This window comes from Miniopterus natalensis, chromosome 20 (assembly GCF_054644295.1).
Source record: "Miniopterus natalensis isolate mMinNat1 chromosome 20, mMinNat1.hap1, whole genome shotgun sequence".
Lineage (NCBI taxonomy): Eukaryota > Metazoa > Chordata > Mammalia > Chiroptera > Miniopteridae > Miniopterus > Miniopterus natalensis.
The window spans coordinates 18,673,764-18,694,795 of record NC_142100.1 but is presented as its reverse complement, the minus strand read 5'-3'; the positions used below and the strand labels follow the sequence as shown (position 1 = coordinate 18,694,795).

At 47.1% G+C, this 21,032-nt stretch overlaps 1 protein-coding gene across 3 annotated transcripts in view; it reads left to right on the top strand.

Moving 5' to 3' along the window:
* The window catches only part of GRK3 (G protein-coupled receptor kinase 3), a 77,634-nt gene that overhangs the window by 31,814 nt on the left and 24,788 nt on the right, over nt 1-21,032 (top strand). For all 3 annotated transcript variants that reach the window (XM_087828530.1, XM_087828529.1, XM_016208729.2), the window contains 6 exons: nt 4,481-4,582; nt 6,116-6,190; nt 10,667-10,728; nt 13,898-13,949; nt 15,956-16,047; nt 17,216-17,315. In XM_087828530.1, coding sequence (XP_087684656.1) covers nt 4,481-4,582; nt 6,116-6,190; nt 10,667-10,728; nt 13,898-13,949; nt 15,956-16,047; nt 17,216-17,315 — 483 coding nt within the window. The remainder of the gene's footprint in view (nt 1-4,480; nt 4,583-6,115; nt 6,191-10,666; nt 10,729-13,897; nt 13,950-15,955; nt 16,048-17,215; nt 17,316-21,032) is intronic.

Below are 21,032 nucleotides of genomic sequence, written 5' to 3'. Positions count from 1 at the left end.
TCTCTCTGGGCACCACAGCTGGATATGCCAAAAAAAGTTTCTTTCGGCCCTGTGCTGTTAAAAGCGTCGCCTTTCCGGTTTCAGCAGGTCCTGAGTCGCCTTGTCAATAGGGAGAAGTCCCCTCCAACGGAGCACCGTTGTGAGGCCGAAAGAGCTGGGCGGTCCACTTGCGGTCATTTCTCAGGCACCTGCTGCCAGCTGCCGCCGCGTTTCCGTCTGGCCTTTAGACGCCGGGCTTCCCTCCCCTTGGCGCGCTCCCGGCTCTTCTCGCCTGCTCTTGGCTTGGCACGTGATGGACCTGGCTTATCAGAGTGTCCCCTTGGGGGGTTCTGCTCCAAAGCTCCCCAGCCACTTGGGCTGTGTCCTTTTACTGAGGGTAACCGTCCAGCCGTGGGGCTTCAGACACAGTTCCCTGGGTCAGTGCGTCTTTAAGCACGGACGTCCCCAGTAACTGTTCTCTGCCCCCTTGGCCTCACCGGTCTGGTTATTTCTGGTTGTGCTTTATGACCCCCAAGCCCTGGGAAACCCTTCTGTCAGGTATCTTGAAGGGTCTCTGTTTTGTGCACTGTGTTTCAGTTTTTAGTGCCACCCGTTTCCGCGGGTTTAAGTCCTCATAGCTCGCCCTGACATTCCCATAGCTCCGGATTAGTGATCACCGGCCTGTCTCGGTTGTTCACGGCCTTCTGATTTAGAACTCGCACCGGCCAATGTCTCCAAACTCAATGTTACCTCCCTGCTCGTGTCCTTTCCCCAGCCTGGGGTGCCGCTTCCCCTCCTCAGCCTGTGGAAAGCCCCGGCCCAGCTCAGTCTCAGGTCCGGGTCAGCTTCCGTGCGCTCTGCCAAGTCCGTCTGTACGGCTGCCCCCGTCTTCGGGGAGCTTGCTCCCTGCTTCTCTCACCACTGACTGTAAGGCTCGTGTGCAATACTTAGTGTGCTTCAGTGTCCTGCTACTCGACAGGCTAATGGTGAGACTCAAATAGGATGCGGGGTGCACAGTTGCTTTCTGAACCCTAGTGTCTGTAATATGCTGTTTAGATATAGGGGAGGCTGTAACAGAGTGGGTGAGAGTTCCAGCTCCGAACTCACTAAGTGAATACTTACTGCATGTGTGTGTGTGTGTGTGTGTGTGTGTGTGTGTAATCAGTGTGTTCATCTTGACCACTATTTGACTCATAGACAGAAGGCCTAGCCAGGATCTGGGTGCCACTGTGTCTCTCCCCAGCTGTAGGACATGGGGCCAGTCACCGAGCAAACTCTCAAGCACCTGTCTCGTTTCTGACCTGGAGCTTAAAAATGCGAACAGCACACTGTCCCTGTCCTTGCGGGGCTCACGGAATCGGGGCGTAATATTGAGCTTCGGTTCCCCCATCTGTGGAATGAGGTTAGTGATCGCTCCTGCTGCTCGGCAGGCTAACGGTGACGCTCAGGTCGGATGCTGGGCGGCCAGTTGCTGTCTAAGCCCTGGTTTCTGTAATGTGCTGTTCAGATATAGGGGAGGCTGGAACATCGTGGGTGGGACTTCCAGCTCTGAACTCAGACTGCCTGGGTTTGGATTTGGACCCCACTACCGAGCTGCTGGCTGCAGAAACTGGGGCGAGCAGTGTGGCTTCTCTGCCGGGGTTTCCACAGCTAAGAATTAGTGTGATAGTGTGATTAGTGTGAATTAGTGTGACTGTCCCTCGGGGTTGTCGCGTGTAAATGCAACAGACCAGAGCAGTGCCTGACACGTAGTTACTGCTCAGTGTGTTGTTTGTTCCAGTTAGACTTGGAGGCAGCTTATAAAAATATGTATATGATACCTAGGTTTAAAAATAAACCATAGAAAACAGAAAATAAACATAAGATCGGAGGTGACGTGACCATCTAGAGTTTCCTTTCACTCATTCCACCCGTATTTGTCCAGCTCCAGTGCCGGGAGGCGTTGTTTGACGAACAGGGTAGGCAAAGCCCTTGCTGTCTTTTGGCTTCTATTTTTGTGGAGACAATCAAAGGGTAATAAATAAACCGGAAATAGATCAGGAAGTAATAACTGCTATGCAATGACTCAAAACAGATTCCAAACATAGGAAACGTATCAGGAAGTAATAACTGTGACGCAGTGACTCAAAACTGATGTGCTGTGACCGGGTGGCCACTCGAGAGTGATGGGTCAAGGACTGGCTCTCGGAGGAGGTGGCCTTTAAAGCCGAGACGCGAATGGCAAGGAAGCGAGTCTTTTGACGGCAGGGACATGGTGGGGGTGGGGGGACCCTTTTAGTCTAAAGTCAGGGCTGAGACACAGCCCCGAACGAGGTGGGAAGGAACTCGGCGTGTCCGAGGAACTGAAAGATCGGTGTGGTGTGTTTGTAACGGGCGAGGGGTGGCGTAGTGTGCGATCGGTTCAGAGATGCCGTTTGGGGGCCAGAGTAACAAATCCAGATTTTATTCTAAAGCCCGTGGACCTTGAACTCAGGCCTCTGCCTGCTCCGGTTACCAGGACAGAATTAGAGGTGGCGTTGCCTATGATGTGCCACAATAGGGACATCCTGTGTAGAGCTCACTGACGGTTGACCGCACTTTATTTAATTCGTGGTCTCACTGGCAATAGTCAGCGTTGAGTTACAGCCACGGATACACGAGGCTCTCACCTTGCCTACCAAGAGTTACCTTTTCTGTTGTTCAAGCGGAAGTGTGTGGAGCCCGAGGCTCGTGATAAAGGCAGTGCTGTGGTTCACAGTATCATTTGCCCAGGGAACTAGAATTTTCGGCGTAGCCGGATTATCCCGGTTCATGAAAAGCTTCCATAGAATCAGCGTTTGTTTAGCCAGCTGCCACCCTGCTTCATAGAGCCCCTGGCACACAGACTTAGGTCTCATTACATTACATTACACTTGTTCTCAAGAATAATAATTCCCCGGAGGCTCATTAATTCCTTGAATTTGTTCAGATGTTTAGGCAGAAACGTTGGCTTCGGGTTCACGAGCAGTCTACCCGTTCAATCATCGCGTTCTGGCATTCGCCCACCCCAAACAAAACAGCAAAAGAAACCAACCAAACCAGAACCCCGAGTTTATTTTCTGACTCTGCTTCTGATTGCGGGTGTCTGGTTTCTGTTGCCTCGCACCTGCCCGAGCTGCGTCTGGCCTGATCTTTGAACTCTTTAGACTTGTCCTGCGTTAGTTTGGGGTGGCTAAGCCCAGGTCCTTTGGTTACCGCTGGACTGCATCTTCATTAAAATAGCATTTTCCTCTTGGACGGGGTGTGGACCTATCCCGGTCTGCCTGCCTTTACATCAGATTTTTATCCTCTGGTCCAAGAAGAGTCCATTCTGCGCGCATCAGTTACAGGCTCGTGAGTCACAGCCTTCCCAGTGTCACGCCGGTGGTGGTGCAGGCCGGTTAGGAGGATCCCAGTCATTTCTCAGTGTGCGTCAGGTGGCACCTCGGTGGCTCACACGCCCCTCCTCTCTGCCCTTTCTTTATCAGAAATTCTTGTGGGGTTTACTGGTTTTGATTTCAGAACTGTCAAACCCAGACTATAAAGGAAAAAGGTAACTTTCATTTCCATTTATACTCTGCCATGGGAGCTGTGAGCCCCGCATTTTCGCATTCGAGAGAAAGAGCACCCAGGTACCGTGTGAGTCAGCAGAACACCCCCGGCTGCCTGTGGGAAACATTTTAGCCCCCCTCGTGAGTCGTAGACAGTAACTAAGTCATTACATTGGAAGTCTCAGCTGGTCGTCCTAGCTCCATATTTCATCTGTGGTTTCAGTCCTTTGGATTAACAGTATTTCTGTAAATAAATAAGAACGCTTCTCTGAACCAGGAGCTTCTGTCACCAGGTTAGGATGAGCGGGGCTATCTCGACATAAGGCAGCTATTTCTAAAGCACGTTTTACTATCGGGCCCCTCTTAACACCGATCAGGTTACCTTCCCTGAGTTAGCAAAACACGGTGTTTGAAGTAAGCTTTCTGTTAGTGCAGGTGAGGTTCCAATGCTTTCATCTATGGCTAATGCCGTTCCAGAAGATTCAGTTGACAAAAATAAATAAATCTCTTTGCAGGAGCCCTGACAAGATATGTATATTTTCTCCTTGTGAGTTTTGCAATACCTCAGTTGAGCAAGAACTGCATCATAACTCTCAGGGCTGAATTACAGCCAAATTGAACTTACTTTGTGCTTTGGAAAAGAGAATTGGCAAGCACGAGTGGCCTGTGGCTGGGAGACCGTAAGATAATTGTTACCATGGCAGCATTTGTTTCCCAATATTGTGTTTCTAAATTTAAGTGACGAGCTTCATCCTAGGAAAAATTCCATTTGTAGGTCTCCCATTGCCTTTAAATCATCCCAACTTCAGAGGCAGTCGTTTCCTGGGGGAAGAGCCGTTTCCCTGACTCGCGAGATCTCGCGTGGACGTGGTTTCTTTTAATACAGTGGTATTTTTTAATAAAGCGGGTTTGTAGGAAGACGTACCTAACGGCGATGACTTTTCACAATCTAGATAAAAGAATACGAAAAGCTTGACAACGAGGAAGATCGCCTTTGTAGGAGTCGACAGATTTACGACACCTATATCATGAAGGAGCTGCTGTCCTGCTCGCACGTAAGTATTTCTTTTTCGTTATATTACGTCGCTGAGGGTATACATGAGACCGCCCTCAGTGTTTCCAGAACGAAAGTCAGGTAGGAGGAAGGCGTTTAAAAATTAAATGAGCCCGACCGGGCGTGGCCCAGCGGTTGAGCGTCGACCTAGGATCCAGGCGATCGGGGTTCGATTCCCGGTCAGGGCACATGCCCGGGTTGCGGGCTCTCATCATTGATGTTTCTAGCTCTCTCTCTCCCTCTCCTTTCCTCTCTCTGAAATCAATAAAGATATATTTAAAAAAAAATTAAATGATACTCATCCAGGATGGAACCCATTTTTTCTGTTTTGTCATTTATTTCCTGATAACACTGATACCATGTATCTGTTCCTCCATATACTCTTTTTTTTTTTTTAAAGATTTAAAAAAAATTGATTTTTACGGAGAGATGAAGGGGGAGAGAGAGAAAGAGAGGGAGAGAAACATTGATGCGAGAATGAACATTGATCGGCTGCCTCCTGCACGCCCTCTGCTGGGGATGGAGCCCGCAACCCGGGCATGCGCCCTGACCGGGAATCGAACCGGCAACCTTTCGGTGCGTGGGAGTGATACTCGACCAACTGAGCCACACTGGCCGGGGCTGTTCCAAATATTCTTGATATATGTATATTTCCAAAAAGCAGATACTTTCACTGCAAAAATTGATTAAGTAAAAGAACGAATTCAGAGCAGTGAAAGAAAAGGCTAGTCTCAATCCTAGACTTTCTCAAAGAAATGAAGCTTTATTATTTTTAACATAGTTATGCCGTCACAATTAGACTAACCGGATATTGGTAAGTACAAGCCTTAAGTGGTTTCTTTGAGTGAATAGGGGAGATTATTATATTAATTGTGTTCATTAATTGTTAAGTGATGGTTTCTTCTTATTGGGCATTACTGAAGGAGACATAATTGGAAATTTGGGGGAAGGATAGAGTTTTTCATTCTGGTCAGTGTAATAAGCTTCATTCGTTTAGAGCCAGTTCCCCTCTGCCGTGGCTGCAGCAGGACTTCCCTTAACCTAGAGCCTCTTAACCACCCTGGCTTAGTTTTGTAATCCTGGCATTTAATTCTTAGGCATGCTTGCATGCATTTATTTTGTATAGAAATTTTAATTTCGTAGAAATTTTACATTTTTAGGACCCCATTATCAGCTAATCGAGGGATATTTTCAGTTAATCAGGTGATGATAAGATTCTTTATACGTCTTTCAATCACGCTGATCTTGAATTCTTGCGGGATTAGCTGTCAGCCAGCTACCCCCGAGCTCACCGTGCTTCTGCGCGTGGTGTCTAACAACCCCGGGAGCTCAGAGGAACAGATTTGTTCAGATTGCCCACAAATACCCAGCGGATCTCTTTCAATGGAGCGCATGTTAATGTAATGCACTTATTTGTGTTTCTAGGTTATTGTTTAATCCTCATGTTGAATTTATGTTGTGATATTGTATAACATAGAGGTTTGTTACATTTTATAATCGTTGAAAGAAATACTGTTTTTGATTTTTTCAAAAGCCATTCTCAAAACAAGCTGTAGACCATGTACAGAATCATCTGTCCAAGAAACAAGTGACGTCAACTCTCTTCCAGGTAAGAGAAAAGCACTTCCGAGTAAATGTGTCTCATTTGCTTAACGCTCGGACTTGGTGATTCTTCCTTCCTTTCCATGTGTGTGGGTGCTAGAGGACCTGGTTATAAGGCTGTTTTTATCTGGAGGCTTATCTGGAAGAGTTGAAGTTTCACATTGCTTGTCTCCTTATTGAAATGTACTCTCATGCCAACATCCTTCGTGAAGGCTTTCCTGAAAGAGATCGCCGGAGCTTTCTAGTAACATTATTTTCAATGAATCAGCGAGGCTATGGGAAGAAAAAGCCTTTTCCCACTTGCCCCCCAGGCACCCGTGTCGAGCAGGGACTGGACAAGATTTGTTTAGCGGTGGCCGGGGTGCTGATCCTCGCCGTGATCGTCTCCCAGATGGCGTAGGTTCATTTTTAAGAAGAGTGAATGTTTGCACCACCTGGGCTCCTCATGTCTGGAACCCGGCAAACACAGTGCTGTAGCTTTTAATGACGAGGTGGGGAAAACTCAGTCCGCGACTACTGAGCCTACGTATTTTCTGCTCCTTAGATGTAGCGGGTCCCCCTCTTTCCATCTGGCGTGTTTTCTATAGAGGGGGCTGCTTTTAAGGACACGGCCAGAATTTCAAATGGATGATGTACTTTTTTAGATTCCTCTGAATTATAAGAAATAAGGAGGGACTCCATTAAGCCATGCAATGATTTTCATAAATGAAAAGTATGCATGTACCCTTCTGGGGGCTGTTCGGCCACATCCACAGAGGGAGAAGCTGAGCTTTGCGCTGGAGCCTTACGATAGGATTGGTTTATGCAAAACGAATGTGATTGTTCTACAGAGAACGTTCTGCCTTGGCTCCTGGGACATTTGGGTACAGGAACAAACTGAGCATTAACCTTTCTGCCAAAATCATCAGACGCCCTGTTCTTAAGCCGTCGGATCTCCCTGGGCAGCCTGGTTGACGTAAGCCTGGGCCCTGAAATCATCCGCCTGGGCTGAGAGAGCGCGGCAGGCTGCACCTGTCCTGACTTCTGCTTTCGCGGCCGTGCAGTGGGGTGACAGTGTGAAGTGGGGGTGACGGTGGGCTCTCTCTTGGGCGTCTTGAGGATCCAGTGAGACAGGTGCCCCTGAGTTGCTTTGCGCCGGGCCTGCCCCGTAAGTGTTAGCTGTTATTAGATTCTTTACATTCACAAAGTGCAATGTCAGGGTCTGCTTTTCATTGTCTCTGTGATATTTTAGTGTCAGAATTTCAATTTCCAATTGACGTTGACATGGTTCACAGACGGGCTCATAGTCAATTACGTTTAACGTCGCCAAATTATACCTCGCAACACGTGGATTTTATAGCTCTGGTTTTAGCTTTGCTCGTAGGACAATTAACATTTAAAGGCAGTGCCAGGTGAGATGCGGGGACCACCAAAATTCTCTTCATGCCTTCAAGGAACGTCCATTTAGAAGCTCCTTCTTCGGAATATCTTTTAAAAACACTACTGATTTGTTCATTAAAAAAAAAAAATGAAAACAATGTTCTGTTAGAATAGGTGTAGAATGGGTTCTTATTCGAAAGGTGAAGGAAACCGTCATTATTAAGTCGATTGAAATAAGGAGCGCACACTAATTCAGCGTAACATGTGTCCCATCAGAACACATTAAAGTACAAATAGAAGTCAGACATTTGGAGGTCCTCTTAACAGAGGACCGTTTAACCATAAAGTGGGTTGACATTCTTTGAGTTGAAATTTGTCTTCCCGGCAACTTTATTGAGGTATAATTGACAAATAAAAATTGTGAATAGTTTAAGTTGTACACTGTGATGTTTCGATGTACGTATAATGGCGAAATGATTACCACAGTCAGACTAATTCCCATACCCATCCCTTCACATAGTTACGTTTGTGTGTGTGGTGAAAACACTTGCGATCAACTCTCTGCCTCACACAGTCCCCACGCTGTACATTAGATTCTTCGTAACTAAGACTTTAGACCCTGACCAGCGTCTCCTCGTGTCTCCCCCCACCAGCCAGTCTCCCCTCTGCTTGTATGAATTCGACGGTGTTTGTCTTTCTGTGTCTGGCTTGTTTCACACAGCACAGTGCCCTCCAGCTTCATCTGCGTTGTCACAAATGGGAGGCTTTCCTTCTCTTTAAAGATTGGATAATAAATCCATTGTGTGTATCCCATCCCGTCTGTCCTTCTTGCATTCACCCGTCCACGGACACTTGTGTTGGGCCTGTGTCTTGACTGCTGTGAATGGTTCTGTGGACATTGGAGTGCAGATAACGTCTTCAGGAGGCTGATGTCGCTGCCTTCGGATAAATACATACCCAGACGCGGGATTGCGGGGTGATAACGGTAGTTCTATGTTTAATTTTTTTGAGGAACCCCTCCACTGTTTTTCATAGTGGCTGTACCAGCCTGCATTCCCCCAGACGGTGCACAGGGTTCCCTTCTCGCCACATCCTCAGCAGCACTTAACGTCTTGTCTTTCTGAGAACTGCCACCCGATAGGTACGCGGTGAGATCTCACTGTGGCTTTGGCGTGCATCCCCTTGATGATTAATGTCGGACACCTTTTCATTTGCCTGTTGGTCACCTGCATGCCTTCTTTTGAAACGTGTCTATTTAGGTCCATAGCTCGTTTTATAACGAGGTTTGGTTTTGTTTTGTTTCGTTTCGCTGTTGAGTTCCTTATGTATTTTGGATATTAACCCTTTATCAGATATAAGGTTTGGAAATATTTTCTCCCATTCCCTAGGTTGCCTTTTCAGTTTGTTCACTGATTCTTTTGCTGTGCAGAAGCTTTGTAGTTTGAGGCAGTCCAGTCCCACTTTGTCTCCTTTTGCTTTTGTTGCCTGGGCTTTTAGTGTCCTGTTTGAAAAAAATTGTTCTCAAACCAATGTCAACAAGTGTTCCCCCCTATACTTTCTTCTAGTAGTTGTACGGTTTCAGGTCTTAAGTCTTTCAGTCACCTTTGAGTTGACTTTTGTATATGGTGTGAGGCAGGGGTCCAGTTTCATTCTGCTTGTGGATGCCCAGTTTCAGTAACACTGCTTACTGAAGTGACACACTTATCTGGTAATAAGTAAACTTAATGTCCTCTTGTGGCCTCAGCCTTTTGCCTCTGGAGGACTTCGCTGAGATCAATATTATACGTGATTGTAGAACCGTAAGATTTCAGAGCTGGGAAGAGCTTCAAAGAGATAGTTCAGGTTGCCTGTTTGCCAGGAGGGAACAAAGCCCATTTGGTTTTAGTTGCCAGTCCCAGTACCCTGCCCAGGACAGTCATAGCCCTTCGAGGGGGCAGAGCCTGGCTTAGCCCCGAGCCTCTTTTCTGCTGCAGGAAGTGAGACTCCCAGAAGAACTGTGGTCGTCTCACTGCCTGTGTTTGGTTCCTGTGGCTTCTGCGAACTTCCTGGTCTTATCACTTGTCTTGGGTGGTTTCTGATCCGGCCCTTTTATTTCTTTTTTTTTTTTTTTTTTTTTGCAAATTTTCAGAACAATCTGTGAAGACACAGAAAACGCTAAATTTGCCTCATTCGGCATGTGTAGGGTTTCAAGATATTTGCCAGAACTATCTAGTTGACTGTGCTGAGCTGGGAGATGTTGGCATTTGACTTAAAGTTCATCACATGGAAAAGAAGGGCTGTTTATTTGGTATCATGTAAAGCGGCATGAGATTGAATGAGATAGTTTTCCATTGGTACCGAGCCAGGAGCCCTCCCCGTAATCCCCGCTTAGCCATGAACTTGCTCACAGGCCTTAGGAATGCGTCTGCCCACAGCCTCTGTGCAAAATGAGGATTCAGACGAACCCCCCCCCCCCCCCCCCCCGTTCCTCCCTCACCCCCTGTGGTTACCTTTAGCTCTCTGATTCCCAGAGGTAGAAAATCAATCAGAAACACGGCTAATTAAAAAAAATTTTACTCCATAGTTTCCTTAGCTTATATAGTCTTTAAAACTCAATAATAATGCTGACAGTTTAGAATAGTCATAATTAATAGTACATAATTATACAATTAATAGTATTTTACAGGATGCGCCGCATAACTTTCAGGGCCCAGTACAAAATAAAAAGGGACCCCTTGTTCAGAAATTGGTAAGAACTTTATGATGGCGACAGCAAGGCACAGAACCAAGCACCGTGTTCCTCCGAGCGTGGACCCTGGGGTGCTGCAGGCCGCACACCCACGAAGCCAGTTCTGGTCATTTAGGAAGTGAGCTGTGTGTGCAGGGCAGTGGGGATAGAGTGGCAAACAGGACAGACCTGTCCTTGCCTTCAGGGAATGTGCCATCCATAGATAGCTATTAAATAGGTAATCACAATGATGGATCCCTTAGTGAGAATTGGACAGGTGCCGAGAAGGGCAAGGACCGGGCGCTGTGGGAGGAGTGCATACCTCGGAACCTCACCTTGTCGGAGTCCCACCCCTTGTTTTTAACTTGAATATGTTTCTATTTATGCAGCGTGGGATTTCTTTTCTTTCCCTTCCAGCCATACATAGAAGAAATTTGTGAAAGTCTTCGAGGCAACATTTTTCAAAAATTTATGGAAAGGTAAGAATCTCTCTCTCTCTCTCTCTCTCTCTCTCTCTCTCTCATGATGTTAGAATATTGATATTTATAAAATCTTGTACTGTGTAGGTGCACCTCATTTAACCCAATGAATGTTGTCCTTGAAAGGTATGCTAATTTATTCATTCACCAAGTATTTGTTGACCACATACTATGTCCCAGGCTTTGTGTTAGCCTGTTTCCTTGATATCTCACATTATAATTTTGATTTGCGTAGCTTAATGTCCCTTTGACTTTTAGTTCTTTAGCTTCAATATGGTCCAAAATTTAAATAGGCTGGAGAACCTCACTACTGAAAGTATCTTATTGGGCACCTTTACCAGTGCAAGCACAGCTCTGTCATTTACCTAATTCATTGGTTTGGACTTTGAAATCATGAACCCCAAAGTAAGACAAGCCCACGCTTGAGTCTAGTAGAATTTGAAGGGTGTAGGTGAATTATGCCTGTGATCATATTTATCATTAATATACTGAATAAACATGTCCCTTTGGGTTACTTGAGCTGTAGAATAGCACGTTTGTCATAGAAAATTCTGAACCATTTCAGTGCCGTTTTTAAAATGTCCAGCTCCTGACAGTCAGTCCTTCCGTATTCGGGGTGTTTGTCTGTGATCACGCACCGCTGGAGTCGGACTTTCCAAACCCGCATCTCCACGCACCCTGCCTGCGCTTTTTTCCCGCAGACCCAGCTGGGTCCTAGACGGTGAACGTGACGATGCGTCTCGTTGCCGGGCCGCCTGCAGCTTTTCCATAATTGCCCTTTAAGAACAAATGCTGCTTCATTACAGCTTTTCTCTCTCCACATGTTCGAGTGATTTAGAAAAAAACACACTCGTGTTGTGGTTCTACTAGAGTTCAAGTGATAATTTTATCCTGGAGCCGAGTCAGTACTTTGGGAGACTAAATCGCATACAAATGATGAAAGTCGGCCAAGCAGCAGCCCCAGACCGAGGGGACGGCTGCCGGCTCAGGCTGACTCTGCTGCTGTCCCTTCTCAGATCTGACCTTTCCCAGCCCTGGCCCGGCCCAGCTTCTCTGGGATCCTTGCGGGGCAGGGGAGGGATGGGGGTGATCATTTAAATTGGGGAAGATGTTTGACCTGCACGGTCGTTTTCTCCCACCCAGTGAGCCAGCCACTCTGACTGTTTGCATTTTAGGCACGCATTTGGAAATTCTGGATTTCCTGGAACATTTGCTATTTTACATAAATGGATTATTTTCAAAGTCACTTTGTTCATTGGTATACCTTTTTGTGTTAATGCATTCTCAGATTAGTTAAAAAAAAAAATCCTTCATCAGACCAAGCGTTTGGAGCTTGGGTTTGGAAAAGCCCGGGCACTCCCTAAAGAGAACCTTGCAGCGTCCGTCATCCTCAGGACCCGCCACACTCTGCGGGCCCCGGGGTTCAGGCCATTTCTCGGGGGCCACACTGCACTGCATAGCAAGGGGGAGTCTTCAGCAGCACAGGGACTCTTCACCCGAGGCCCAGCAGGGACACAGGGCGAAGTTCCAGGCGGGCCGAGTCCAGGAGGGAGGCTTTCCCTTTTCCAGATGAGGCCTGTGAGCCAGGTTCAGACAGTGAACTTCAAACCACTTGGCAATCGAAAGCCTGAGCCAGGGGCTGGAGTAAAAAGCCCTTGCTTTTCCCACCCTTTTGCCAGCAGGGCACGCCTCTCCCTGGCTGCCCACCCTCCCCTGCTAGTTTGCTAGTTTGTAAAATGTGCTAACCCACAGCCCCCCTGGTGCCAGCTCTGAACTGCCAGTGTGAGAAGAGCCCGAGTTGGCCCCACACACCACGTGGGCTTCACAGTAACGGTCATCGATTTATAAACGCAGAGCACACCCAGTGCGGTTTTGCCTTTCGCTCTCCCCGTGCTTAAAATAAAAGCTGTTTGAAATCTCAAAATACAATGTTATTTTACCAACGCCATAGAGATGTTAGTAGGATCAACGAGACACTCACTAAACGTCATTTTGGATTCATTGTGAAAAGATGCTCCTTGATTACTAAGAGTTTTCGATTTTCAGTTTGGTGGTTAGCCTCAAATATTTTTAAGAGATCCTTAGAAGGCAGATTAGATGAAACCGCCTTAAGGCATTTTATTGTTATGCTGATAATACCTATAACTTGTAAGTCATAAGAACTCCCTCTCTTCCTTTCACTTCTTTCCTTCATTCCTTTGTTAATTCAAAGAACCCTGAATATTCTGCTCGTGTGTAAGAAATCATAGCTGGGGCTGGATGGGACCCAGCAGTCAGCAGGAATGTTCTTTGCTTTAGATACGTTGCTCATTAACAAGACAGGAATCAAAATGATGTTATTTATTAAATAAATATTTTTCTTACTTTGATTCCAGTCCCAGGGGTCCTCTCCTACATTGTTTGTGTCTTTGAGAGCCAGAGCCAGTCTGGGTTCAAATCCTACTTCATCCATTCTCTCACCGTGTGACCCTGGGCAAGCCTTAGTCCCGGCTGTTAAATGGATATCAACTTAGTACCTGACCAGAGAGTTGTTGGGTTGAGTCAACGAGCCTCTAGAGCCTGGCACATCGGAGCGTTTGCCGCCCTTATAATTATTTGCAAACATTAATTTTTGTGTCACTTAGCGCTGTACTCTCCAGGACGGTAGCTGCTAGCCACAGCCAGCTGCTGAGCCCTGGGAACGTGACATGTCTGAGTTACGCGGGTTCTAAGTGCAAAATGCACACCGGGTCTCAAAGGCTTCATAGAAACCTAAGAGCTTCTCATTAATACTTTTATACCGATTACATGTGGAAACGATAATTTCTGATATGTTGGGGTTAAATCAAATATATTATTAAATTTCAATTGCATACATGGTTAAATCAGATGTATTATTAAAAATTTAATTGCCTGCATGGCTTGGGTTAACCCTCTGTCGAATGATGCTGATTCAGATCAAGATGTCCCTGTGGCCTGAAGATGGTTGAAGGAGAACCAAGATGCCTTTCACAGAGTCGTGAAATAGAGCCCAAGTGAATGAACGCACTGGGGAAAGGCGTTTCAGAAAACTCACTCTGTTTGAGAAGGAAACCAAGTAGTGCCAGTCTAGCTTGTCTCATAACATAGTTCTGTAAATCCAGTTAATTTGATATTTAACGTTCCAGTAACTATTTATATTCTTTTTTAGTGACAAGTTCACTAGATTTTGCCAGTGGAAAAACGTAGAATTAAATATCCATGTGAGTATCATCTTTCTTTTTTTTCTTCTTTCTTCTTTCTATTTTTTTTTTCTTTTTTAAAATAAAAACTCACTCTGGCTTCACTGCGTGAGAAAATACTTGCTTCTGGAGCCTGCTCCCCAGGGTGACACCCTGCCTGAGCAGATGTCCCCGCAGCTTTACGGATGACAAAGCTGCCCTCCCGCCCCCAGCTGTAAACAAGCTGACTCGTAACTCTCTTTTTGCATATTCCTATAAGAAAGTGTTAGTTTATTTAAGAAGGGATATTTTAAGCAGTCATTGGCCCTTTAACAGAAACGGTAGTGAACATAGAAGTCTAGGTAACGTGATTCCCGGGCGCCCTTGTCTTTTGCCATCCCGGGAAGGTTGCTTTCCTTTTCTTTATTATTAAGTGTAATCCTGTAATAAAAATGGTCACATCTTTTTTTAGACCAAAGCCTCATGTTGTTTTTTTTTAAATTATTTTGAGCCCGGCTGGTGTGGCTCAGCGGTTGAGCATCGACCTAGGATCCAGGAGATCGCGGTTCGATTCCCGGTCAGGGCACAGGCCCGGGTTGCAGGCTCGATCCCCAGCAGGGGGCAGCCGATCAGTGACTCTCATCATTGATGTTTCTCTCTCTCTCCCTCTCCCTTCCTCTCTCTGAAATCAATAAAGATATACTTAAAAAAAAAAAAATTATTTTGAGAATGCTAAGAGCAGCCCTGAAACACTGGCTCCTTCCCAGCGTGCATTTCCCTGGCGTCACGTCTGCCTGTGGCGCTCAGCGCCCGCAGTTCCAGGGCACGGGCTTCGCTTCACTGGTCGAACGCACCTTTTTTTATCCAGCCTCTCTTACCTTCTCCTTCCCCTTCACGGAGGCTTGCAGTTGGGAAAAAGAAATGATCAACTGGTGTTTTTTTAATTTTTATTTTTTTATTTTTTGGAGTTTTTCACTCGAATGGTCCTGTTGGAAGAGGAGTCGGTTTTTTGTTTATTTTTTTTTTAACCTCCCCTTGCCATCGCATTCCCTGGCAGAATTTAGAAGCAAGAGGCAATAACACGTTTTTTTAAAAAATTCCCTTATTTCTGCCGTGGATCCTCCTTACTCTTGTGCTCCTTCAGCTGGCCTGGTGTCTGCACGTCCCATGTCCCGTGTCCCGTGTCCCGTGCCCTGTGTCTCAGCATCAGACGTGAAGCCTGTGCCCAGCTGCCTCTTACCCGGCCACAGACGTGATGTTTTAAAGGGGTGTTTAGGGGAACTTTTAAGCATCTGACCCTTTACTTTGCCGGGATGTGTAAACTGGCAGGCATTTGCTTTTATCCGACGGCCTCCTACCAGGACCGGAGGGTCGTCCCCTCTGTCTGATGCTGTTAAAACTCCGTAGGAAGCAGGGCATGGCCGAGATGATTGTTCACGAGAGGAAAGTGCTTCTGAATAAAGCCTCTTTATATACTGTGCTCACACGTAGTCCCGTTTCATGCTCACGTGCCCAGCACGGGTCCCCTCCGTGCACCGATGGCATCGATGAAAAATTCCCGTGGCCGGCGTCTGTCGGGCTTTCTCATCAATCGCGTGGCTCACTCTCAGGGAAACGCCGATGCCCCGCCGAGGAAATGGACTTATTTTCCCGCCGTGACAGTTCTGGAATTGCTGAGCCGTTCCCAAACTTTAGGCTTCAGAGGAGCTGAAGTTGCTTTTCATTTTGACCAGAAATCTCCCAACCACTTGTCTTCAAGGGGGGGTGTCTTGTAACCTAAGATTGAAGAGCTCGGAAGAGCAATCTTGCAACTGCTCCCGTTTCGTTGCCTGTTTCGTGCATTTAACGGGAAGAGCAGGAAGGGGTTCTAGAAAGTCTTGCCACCCTGTGCAGCTCCTGTCTCAGTTTAAGGAATCGGGCACGGAGATGGCAGGTCCCTGCCACCAGAACTGCCATCTGAATAACTTGTGTATGTTTTGCGCGGGCAGATCCTTGCCACTGAATTTTTATGCGATCGTATGTTTCCGTTTCGTGCTTTGAATCCGCAGCTGACCATGAATGATTTCAGCGTGCACAGGATCATCGGGCGAGGCGGCTTTGGAGAAGTGTACGGTTGCAGGAAAGCAGACACCGGAAAAATGTAAGTTTTTGATGTTTGGACGTTTTGGATGCTCGAATCCAAAGAAAGTCCCCGCATAGATTTTTGGAAGCCCGTGGTCAAGTTTGATTAAGGGACTGGCCCACCGGAACAGTGGGCGAGGTGGAACAGTGTGTGAGATTGGTGTGTAAAATCACTGAGTCAGCGGGGAAGGAGTGATTGAGGCCCCCTGACTCAGTGCCCGCTGCCCCAGCCTCACCCGTAGGGTTGTCACTCAGCCTCTGCCCGAGTCTCTCCTGGTCCTACAGCCGGCATGTTTTTTTCCTAACGTGGCTGCTGTGGGACCCTGTGCAGGGTGCACCCAGTGCCTGGCACCCAGGTGTCTGAATCTGGCTTTGGGCTGAGACAGGACAACGTAGGGATCCGGAGTGTGGGTCCCTGGTGTCACACGGCCAGGTCAGATTCACCGCCCCACTTGCTTTCTGGCCCCGGGCGAAGTTTGCGCCCCCCTGAGCCTTCGCATTCTAGTTTGTAAAGTAGGGATAACAATCACACTTCGCGAAATTTATTAGTTTTACTTCATCGCTGCAGCTTGTTGAGCTCTTTGGGCTATCTAGCCTGTCGCATGATGTCGAAGTAAATAAATAACATCAATTTATCTCTTCAAACACGTTTGTTATTTTAGCCGACGCTCAGAAACCGACACGGAGTAGAATGTCTTTCGACTTAGGTTTGTCTGATGCTTTTCCCACAGTTAGGCTGGGGTTATGGGCTTTCGGGAGGAAGACCCCAGAGGTGTAAGAAAAAAAAAAGGCCATTCTCATCACATCATATCAAGGCTACCTGTTATTAAAGTGGCTGATCCCTGTTGACGTGGACCTTGGCCCCTTGACCGAGGTCGTGTTTGTCAGACGTCTCCACTGTGAGAAGCCACCCCCCCCTTGTCCACGCTGTGCTCTTCGGAGGGAAGTCACTCTGCACAGCCCACACCTAGGAGTGGGGGTCATACCCCCCCCCATCCTGGAGAGGGGAGTTGATTTCTCATGTAATAAAATTTTTTTTTTTTTTTTTGCATGGCACTTGGGTGCCAGTTTGCTTCCTTTAAATACTGCCCGAAGCTTTAGAAACCTTCCCCGGTGTGGGGTGCGTGGTTGAAGTCCGTCTGGGTGTATGCTGGGTGCTGACTTTGCGACGATATTTGCGTTTCTAGGTATGCAATGAAGTGCCTGGATAAGAAGCGGATCAAGATGAAACAAGGAGAGACCTTAGCCTTAAATGAAAGGATTATGCTGTCGCTTGTTAGTACGGGAGTAAGTCTTGTATTCAAATTTATTTTCCTTTTTTTTTCGGTGCCTTGACCGGGAATCGAACAGGCAACTTTTTGATCCATGGGCCGATGCTCAACCAGCTGAGCCACACTGGCCAGGGCAGTGTTCAGTTTCGAGCATTGCTTGTGTGTGTGTGTGTGTGTTTAATATCAGGGCAGTTCATTTAAAATGCAGGCATTTTTTCTGGTGGGTGATGGGCCAGAGGTGACAGCAGGGAGCAGGGGCACCGAGCTGACGTAGTTGACCGTCCAGGCGTTACCTCTGTGTAATGCGGGAGTTGGGACAGTGCTGGCAGCCGTCACCGCGAACACCCGTGGCTGCTCCCGTTAGTGCTCCTTCCTGATGAACTTCTTTGCGGGATGTGGTGGAGAGAAGGCAGGGAATAATCACCACCACAACCACCACAACGGCAGAGTGACCTGAGTGTGGTTAAGAATGAACTGCACAGCTGAGAGGGACCAATCCGGAGGGGAAAGTGAGGGACCCCCGCTGCCGTCCTTCGCAGACAGAGAGGTCGCCGCTGGGTCCGTCGGTTCTGAATTGTCCCTGTGGGGTCGCCCCCAGCCAGTGTGTCCTTGGAGGGTGACTTGATCTCCTCAGCACTTGCCGCTCTGTACCCGCTGTGGACTTTGGTCGTCACGTCTGCTTCCAGGACTCTGTGCCCACCTAGTTGGGCGTTTTGTGTGTCAGGCCAGCCTGGTTGGCTCAGCACGTATGAAAACAAACCTTGACCCCTGTCTTCACTTGCAAAACGGCGTCCCGGGCTGATTTCTTGTTCTGTTGATGGTGTCGCCCAGGATCAAAGCCTTGGCTTTCGTTTATTTGGACAGATGTCTATATAAAGACACATCCGGAAAGACCCAGGTGTGCCCGTGTGTGCGCCTGTAGGCCTGTCGTCCAGTGTTCGAGGAGGGCAGGGAGTTGGGGGCTAGAAGAGAAGGAATGTAATGAGCATGAATGGCCAGACCCATGCCAAGTAGCTCACACATGTGATTTTAACCTTAAACACCAAGCCACGCCCTGGCCGCTGTGGCTCAGCCAGCAGGGCGGCGTCCCATGCACCAAAAGGTCACGGGTTCGATTCCCAGTCAGGGCACCTACCCAGATTGCAGGCTTGAGCCCCATGCGGAGTCAGCCGATCAATGTTTCTCTCTCACATCTGTTTCTCTCTCTCCTCTCTCTCTAAAACCAACGAAAACATATTTTAAAAAGAATTAAAAACAAAAACATAACCCAGGAAGGTTTGTACGCAGTGAGACAGGCCAAATTTTAATGATGAATCAGCAAGGAACCGGAGAACCCCAGAGGTTAATTTTCTCACGCACAGTCTCTGGCCTCCCTGAATCACTGCCAGGGCTCCCTTCTCACCATCACGTTACATGGGGGCCCCGTGTTTTTTGGTTTATGGCCCGTGTTTATTGCATTGTGGTTAATATTATCCTAGCATGAGTTTTCATGGTGCTAGAAGGGCTGCCTGCTGTTGAAGCAAAAGAAATCATAACTGAGCTCGCCCCTTCCAAATGAAAATGCCATCGCTATAATTAATTATGCGCCTCTAGCTCCTGGCATATGGACCCGGAGCATCTTAAATAAGAGTTACTGCCCTGTGTGCACGACCAGGCCTTCAGCTGCTTGGAATGGAAACTGAGCAGCCTGCTCCCTGTCGTGGGATCAGCCCGAGTGGCACTGGTTTCTAATTTCTCTTGGAAATGCCTTTGTCTTAAATTTCACACATGGACGTGCGCTTGCTGCAGAGTTTCAGCGGTTATTAAAGCATTAATTTTTAATGCGTTATCTCAAAGCCTTGGATATTTATTCTCCAGAAAGCTGTGGAAAACAATTGTTGGTGTTGGAAAGATTACCCGTACAATTTTTATGTAGTGATTTTATATTTATTTTCTTCCGCTGAGGGGGAAATGCGGTTAATTAGTTGTAGAGTTAGTTCCTCACCAGTCTACCCCTAAGGGAATTAATAAAAAATTGGGGTTTTATTGGGCTTCTGCATTGAACTAATTTAAAAGAATTGTTTATATTTTTTATTCGCATATCGAACTGTCTAGTTTTTGGTTTTTTTTAACTTATAAATATAAAATTTAACCAAAAGAGTTGTAGTAAAATTATCTGGCGTTGTTTTTGCTGATCAGAGGCCATTGTTGATAGGTTTTTAGTAATCTGTTTAAAGTTGCCTCATGAGGGTAAACTTCAAATCAGATCTTAAGTGTCCTTTAACCTTTGGATGTCTTCTGAGCACTGTGGTTAGAGGGATCATGCACCATCGTGTTCAGAAATACCCCGGGCAGGGCCGGCTTGTCCCCTTCGTCAGGTGAGTGCGGGTGCTGCCGGCTTTTCTAGGCTCTGGGTCCCCCCGCTTCTCCGCTCGGCAGGCGAATGCTCCTCAGATCAGGGACCAGAGCACATGGGGAGCCCCGTTTAGGAGGGGGCAGAATGAGCCATCTCCAGCCGGCTGTTGGAAAGGCCTGGTGAGACGTGAGTGGGTTCCAAGTGGGACGGTGCTCCCCCCCGAGCCCCGAAGGTCACGTGGCTTTTAACAGAAAAGTGATGGCATCTTTATTTTACCGATTGGAAGCCAAACAGGTCTTGAAACCAGGAGACACTAGCACCATCTCGACAGAACTCTGAGGTAGACTAGGTAACCACCAAATGAATTCTGTGATTCACTCTGAAGTAATTTCCTCCAGGAGATTTGTGTGGAGATCGGGTTCAGGGTCACGAATCTTTAGCATATAGGATTGTGTGGACTCGAATTTAACTGGATGCCCTTAATACAGAGGCTTGGGCAATGTGAATTCTGTTTTCAGATTATTCTGTTGAAACTTCAATATAGTAATTCCTTTTGTTTTCTGTTAAAAAAAAAAAAAGTGGACATAGATATTTTATGCCATTTTTTTATTCAAATCAAGCGAGTGGCAGGTATTCAGTGTATATAACGAACCTAAATAGGCCTGGTTATAGATCTAGTGTAGCACCAATGAAATTTCACAAGGGAGCCCATGTGTGTGTCCAGCACCCAGATCTCAAGATAGAAAATTACCAGCGTTGCCCTGGCCGGTGTGGGTCAGTAGTTAGTGCGTCAGCCTGTGGACCGAAGGGCCTCAGGTTCAAGTCCCAGTCAAGGGCTCGTACCTGGGTTGCAGGTTCAGTCCCCGGCCCTGGTCAGGGTGCGTGCAGGAGGCAGCCAATCGATGTTTCTCTCTCTCCCCTCACTCCCACTCTTTCTAAAGAAAAAAATCAATGGAAAAAGTATCCTTGGTGAGAATTTGCCAAAAAACAAAACAAAAGGAAGTTACCGGTGTTCCAGAGGCCTCCTGTGCCCCCTCAGCCACTTACCCCACGCCCAACTAACTACCGCCCAGATTCTAACACCATAATTTAGCCCTGCCTGTGTTTGAACTTTATATAAATGTTCTCTTTTGTGTCCGGCTCCTCTCGCTCAGCGTCACTTGTGACAGTCATCTGTGTCACTGCGCCTGGCCATAGTGCATTCCGTAGCTAAACACAGGGGTCAGCACGCTATGTATAGCCTCTGGGCCAGATCTGGCTCGCGGCCTTTTTTTGTATAGCTCATGTACTAAGAATGGTTTTGATGTTTTTTAAAGGATGTGTTTTAAAGAAAATAAGCAGAGACTGTACGAAAGAGGCTCTGTGGGGCCTGCAAAGCCTAAAGTATTTACTGTCTAG